The 5,941-nt window shown below is 48.1% G+C and overlaps 1 protein-coding gene across 3 annotated transcripts in view; it reads right to left on the bottom strand.

The window, feature by feature from the left end:
- The window catches only part of FSD1L (fibronectin type III and SPRY domain containing 1 like), an 85,030-nt gene extending 80,243 nt beyond the window's left edge, over window positions 1–4,787 (bottom strand). For all 3 annotated transcript variants that reach the window (XM_045296609.1, XM_045296610.1, XM_045296611.1), the window contains exon 1: window positions 4,724–4,787. In XM_045296609.1, coding sequence (XP_045152544.1) covers window positions 4,724–4,738 — 15 coding nt within the window. In that variant the 5' untranslated portion in view covers window positions 4,739–4,787. The remainder of the gene's footprint in view (window positions 1–4,723) is intronic.
- Window positions 4,788–5,941: the final 1,154 nt, after the last annotated feature.

The raw sequence follows: 5,941 nt of genomic DNA, 5'->3' as shown, positions 1-5,941 counted from the left end.
CATCTAGATCAGTGGTTCTCAACCTTCCTAATGCCATGACTCTTTAATACAGCTCTTCATGTTGTGGTGACCCCCCCAACCATAAAGTTATTTTCATTGCTACTTCATAACTGTAATTTTGCTACTGTTATGAATTGGGTGACCCCTGTGAAAAGGTCATCCAACCCCCAGGGGGGTCGGCTGATCTAGAGGCAAAGGATTCAGGCAGGAAGTGGTTAAAGTGATGAAAACGTAGGCTGTGAAAACAGACCTTTGCTTGACGCTAGACTACCATAAGCTACCTGTGTGTGACTTCGAACCACTCACTTCACATCATGGAACATCACTTTCTCACCTGTGCAACAGGAATAAGCACTGTAATGGAGGTTTAACGCAGCCCAACACAACACTGCATGCAGAATAATGCTCGAAATCCACTTCCCTTTCCTTCCTGAGGGAAACCCTTTTCTGATTGAGAAGAAGTCATTCTGGGGCATGGGACAATTGGTTGGTTATCAGGTTATTTCTGGTAGGGTCTTTGAACTGCTCTGGTATAATATCAAGTCACTAAACACCAAATACCAAGGGAGAGGAAGAGACCAGGAGAAAGAAGCTAGGCGTAGGTTATGTGTCACTCGCTACAGGTGTCCACGAAACATGTGGTCATGCTTCAGACACCTCACACAGTCAGTTCAAACTCCTCAATCTACGTGGCTCCAGTGTTGGACATTTAAGCATCATGGCGGTGGCATAGTGAGGGGCCTTGGTAGTGTAGTGGTTACTCATTGCGCTGCGATACACGTAGTCAGCAGTTCAAAACCACCAGCAGCTCTGCAGGAGAACAGCTGGGCTTTCTATTCCCATAGACAGTTACAGTCTTGGAAATTTGCCAGGGCAGTTCTACCCTGCCCAATAGGGTCACTATGAATCGGCGTTGACTCGATGGCAGTGAGTCTGGTTTGATTTTTTGATCTGTCATAACCCCTACCCAAGCAGATAACCTGCAAGAAAAAGGTGGAAAAGCAAGCAAGTGACAAGCTATGTTCTTGGTGACTTCCCTCTGCAGGATCCCTACCTGCACCACCTTTATTATTTCTACAGAATGGCCCTTACTTAGAAACAGTAAGCCTCATGAAGGTGAATGATCTCTTGTACAAAAGTTGATGTACATTATCAAATTCCAAGCTCCAAGTCTCAGACAGGTACAAGTGTCTTATTTGTTTCAATGTTTTCTTTGAGCATGCACATTTCACCCGGGCAGGAAACCTTTGGGATTCTATCTTAAAACCACTTAAGGATATAATCAAAAGGTTTGAGTAGCAACCCCTATCCATAACACATCCTGTTCACAAAAAGCGCCCCAGAAACTCGATATAAACAAAACCCCTCTCTTTACTTCTAGGAGATAACGCTGTAGTTTCTGTGTCCAACAGTGGGCCTTACATCCCCACGGCGATGATGTTTTCTTCCTCTACTCCAACAGAGCATCTGCTGCGAAAACACCACTGAAGCCCAAGTTATTTTCACAGACAAAAAAGCAGCTGGTCAAGCTAATCCACTTGCTGACCAGTCACCATTAAGCCTCTGTAAGGCTGTCCTGTTAACTTAACCTCTGTTGTCAGATTGCATGAGTCAGAACTCCCAATCCTCTTGCGACGAGGATTTAGCAACGCTTTGGCACCATCATTTGAAACCACTGACCGAAGAACCAGAAAGAAACCTTAAAATGTTAAGGACAGATGTAAAATGCCTAGACTGCGATAGAAAAGTACTTTTACTTTTAGCAACAGGGCAAAGTTATTTTCAGGTTGGATTATGAAACCAATAATCACAGGTAACACTTAGATAGTACTTTTGACTGTTAGGCACTATTAATTGACTTTTAAAAATTAACTCAGTCCTCACAATAACATTTTGAAGTAAGTACAATTATTACCTCTGCTTTATAGATGAGGAAATGGAGGCACAATTACTCAAACTCATACAGCTAATAAATAGCAGGGCTGGCGACCTAACTCCAGAATCATCCTCTTAATAATTTAAAGCCCAAATCCCAATACAGACAAAGAAACCTATATTCAGGTCATCCTCAATCCTGGCTGTCATTTTCAGTATAACATTCTGTAACAGGAAGTAGTCTCAAAAAAGCAAGGTTTCTATTTTAAAAACAATGAAACAATTAGTCCAATACAATTTGGGGCATGCGACTGATACTGCCGTAAATCATAAGAGAAAATAAAGCTTCAGTTCAGTGCACTAAATCAGTCAAGAATGAGCACCATAAACTATCGAAAGCAAAAAGCAGTTTTTTCCCCCATTAGATAATTTGATACCACAAGTGAAATTCAACACATTTTCTAACACTGAGAAGTTGATTCTCAAAGTTATCATAAATACGATACATGAGTACAATACACAACAGCTATTCTCTGCTGGCCTTGGAAGAACTGCATATGGCACTGTATAAGGTATTCAAATATATCATTTGGGACGAAACTAAATCGTTTCCAATCTTATCCTAATGGTTGGTTTCAAATCTTATCCTGCATTACGTTGCAGGAACCACAACCTCCAACTCAATTTCTCATTAAAGTAAGGTGTAACGCATGCCTGACAGATTACGATCCAGATGAATACACCTTTTTGTTTTAATGACACCTTTTCACTGTACACTCTTTGTAAATGTTAAGCATGATGTGTTTTCTTTCGTTTGTTTTTTGCATGATGTTTTCATAATGAATTATTTTATATGATTTTCACAATAACCCTGTAACAATTCTTACTTCTGCTGCACGGATGAGGAAACTGATAAGCCACAGTTAAGTGATTGGTCCAAAATTACAGAGTTGGTCGATATCAGCCTTGAATCCAAGCCTCTGGACTCAAGATTTTGTTCTTCCAGTTAATTTTGGCTAATATCCACATAGGGGTCCCAGGACTTTTATCTCTCTTTTTTTTTTAAGTAAAAAAGGATTTGCTTTGAAAAGAAAAGATGGTTCTTGTCATGTCCTTTGGACACGTTATCAAGAGAGGCCAGCCCCTGGAGAAGGTCATCCTGCTCAGTCGAGTCGAGGGGCAGCGAACAAGAGCAGGGCTCTCGCCCAGAGGCTTGGACAGACTGGCTGCAACAAGCGGCTCCGACAGGACCATGGGGAGGGGGCGCAGGACTGGGCGGTGTTTCCTTCTGCTGGACCCAGAGTCCCTATGAGCCGGTGTGACACCACAGAACCCAACCGAGACAGCGATCACCAGACAGAGCCTTCTTCACGCACTGCCCTGGCCGCCATAGGACCCAGCAATTCAGCTCCTACGAGTATGTCCCAAGCCCTGGGGGACCATTTTGACCACAGGACCCAGATCCGTGCAGAGAGGCTAGGACTTTTATGTTAAAAAGTTAAGTAACCTGGAAAATACGTTTACTCCTCACTTATCGGCTGTTAATGTAACATTTGCCATTTATGACAATGGTAAAAAACTATGATTTTTGTGCATTAACAACACGTGTCTGGCTGTCATGGATACCAAGTTGAGCGCAAAGAGTAACATTGGTTCTGATGGTTATGACTAACTTGCCTGGGCCACCATGCTCAGAATTTGGCAGGTATGTAATGTTGTCACTTGGCAGTTAGACTATGGCGCTGTGATTACCTTCTATTTTGTGATCTGATGTGGTCATATTCCACATTAGCAAAACACTCCTCACTAACAGAGGCAGTTAGATTCATCAAGCAAAATTCAGCATTCTGTGAAAATGGAAGATGAAATCATGTGCACTTTTGCTAAACACTATTATAGTCAACACTTAAGACATTACTATTCTCACATATCCCCAAGGAAGTGAATCCGGGAAAAATTCTGAGACAAGGTTGTTCCAATACAGCTTCCCAGTGCTTTCTACCTACGAGGCTGGTTTCTTGGATACGCCCTTTTCTATATTTTTTCTATATTATTAAGAACACGTGCTTTCCTTCACATAGTCATCTCTGTTTCAGTTAGGCTAGAAGCTAACAAAGAGAACAAGGCGCTTGGTTTTTACAAAAGAATTAGAATATTCATAACTCCTACCTGTAGTCAAGACATCAGTAACAAACTCTTAATTCAAAAGGCAACTTCCGTCTATCCTTTCCTCTACTTGTTTGGAAAAACAAAACATTCCCAAACAACGACTAGGTAACTGTGACCAGCAACGCCAGCTGGCCAAAGAGGGTGGAACCCTGTGCTGACAACTAGGAACATTTCCCTTCGATCCAACCAACACGAAGACCTGCTTGAGATCCAGCCACGGGCTGGGGGCGGGGAGCCACAGAAGATGTACAAAAGAGATGCCGTCCGCGACCTAAAGAGCATGGACCGCGCCGAGGGACACGACCTGGTGGAGGACAGAGCGCCAGGTCCCCCAGTCCGCACAGAGGCAGCCCGAACCAGGCTGCAGTACCAAGGTGGCCTGCTCCGCTGGCAGGTGTGGACCCGCCCAGAACGCTGGTTACCCGGTTACCGGAGCCCCAGGGGGCCCGAGCGCCCTGCAGAAAACCACGGGTTAAGAAAGCCAGAGCCGGGAGCCGGGAGCAGTGCAGGGCAGAGGCCAGTTCGGGGCACCGGGCGCGGCCCCCGTAACCGGGCGGTGGTCTCTTCGCCACCAGCCCATCGGCTGGGCGGCCTGGCCACCTCTACCGCCGCCAGGCCCGCGCCCCGGGCCCCCAGCCGCCCGTCCTCCGCGGGCCCCGCGCCGCGCCGCGCCGCTTACTTTCTGAGCGTCCATGGCTCGGGGCTGGGCCCGCCGGGCTCGAAAGCGCGCCGCTGAGACCGGTGATGAAGCGCAGGGCGATGGGACACCGCGGCAGCTGCCCGAGCCTCCGTCCGCACTGGCGCCGCCGCCCGGCCCCTCCCCGTCCGCGCCCAGCCCTCGCGGTGCTGTTGTCGCGCGGCGGTTGCCAGGGTGAAAGGGCGGCTCGCGGGGAGGGGGGGCAAGGAGAGAGCCCCGCGCCTGCGCGCTATCGCCGGAGGGACCCGCTCGAGGGTTGGGCGGGGCGGGGCGGGGCGGGGGCGCGAGATGCCCAGGAGGCAGTGGTGTAGAGGAGGGGCCTTCGTCCTTCAGTGGCCTGCGACCCTGGCTGCAACCTCCCTGTCCTCTGCTCCACCCCCGGCGCGCGCCAGAGCTCCAGGCTTTGGGATGGACCTTTGAGCATCCTGCTGCCTGACCGTGGGAAGGGCAGCTCGAGCCCCGGAGATCAACGCCCTTTCCATTTGCACGCCTCTGGGGCACCTCCAACCACTGGCTGTGACTGGGCATGGGTGCTTGGAGGCAGTGAAAGGGCTGGGATGATGCCGGGGGGGGGACTTAAGTGGAGAGGAAATGTTTTGAGAATGACGAAGGCAATAAATGTACAAATGTGCTTTACACAATTGAAGTATGTATGGATTGTGATAAGAGTTGTATGAGCCCCTAATAAAATGATTACAAAAAAAGAAAAAGAAAAAAAGAAAGGGCTGGGATGGAGATGTCGAAGAGATGTAGGGAAGGGCCGAGACTGGGACTTGGTGCCATCCTGGAGGACCGGCTCGGGATGGGGAGACTCCTAGCGGAAAGGTGGACGTGGAAATGTACACTCTGAGACCTGGCCTGCCTTCCCCGCAGCCCTGCTGACTCTGAGCTTCCTTTATAATTTCGAGGCAGCCACTCTCCCTGAGCCTCCGTCTCATTTTTAGTTGTTGTGAGAATGAAATCATGTATTTGAAGTGCCCAGTCCACAGTGAACGGTCAGTAAATCGTAGTTGTTATCAGTGAAGACGTCAGAGTGTCCGAGACTGGGCCGAGGGCGCAATGCACGCGTTGGAAACAGGCCGTCCAGCCTGAAAGCGCTCGTCTGCAGAAGGGCCTCATTCTCCATTTCATTGCCTTTGGAGAGGTTGGGAAAAGTGAGAGAGGCTAGTCACTGATATGGAAGGAGAAATCCATAGGGGC

This window comes from Echinops telfairi, unplaced genomic scaffold, assembly GCF_000313985.2.
Source record: "Echinops telfairi isolate 266 unplaced genomic scaffold, ASM31398v2 ScPeMD7_7410;HRSCAF=8448, whole genome shotgun sequence".
NCBI lineage: Eukaryota > Metazoa > Chordata > Mammalia > Afrosoricida > Tenrecidae > Echinops > Echinops telfairi.
This window is presented reverse-complemented; position numbering and strand designations above follow the sequence as displayed.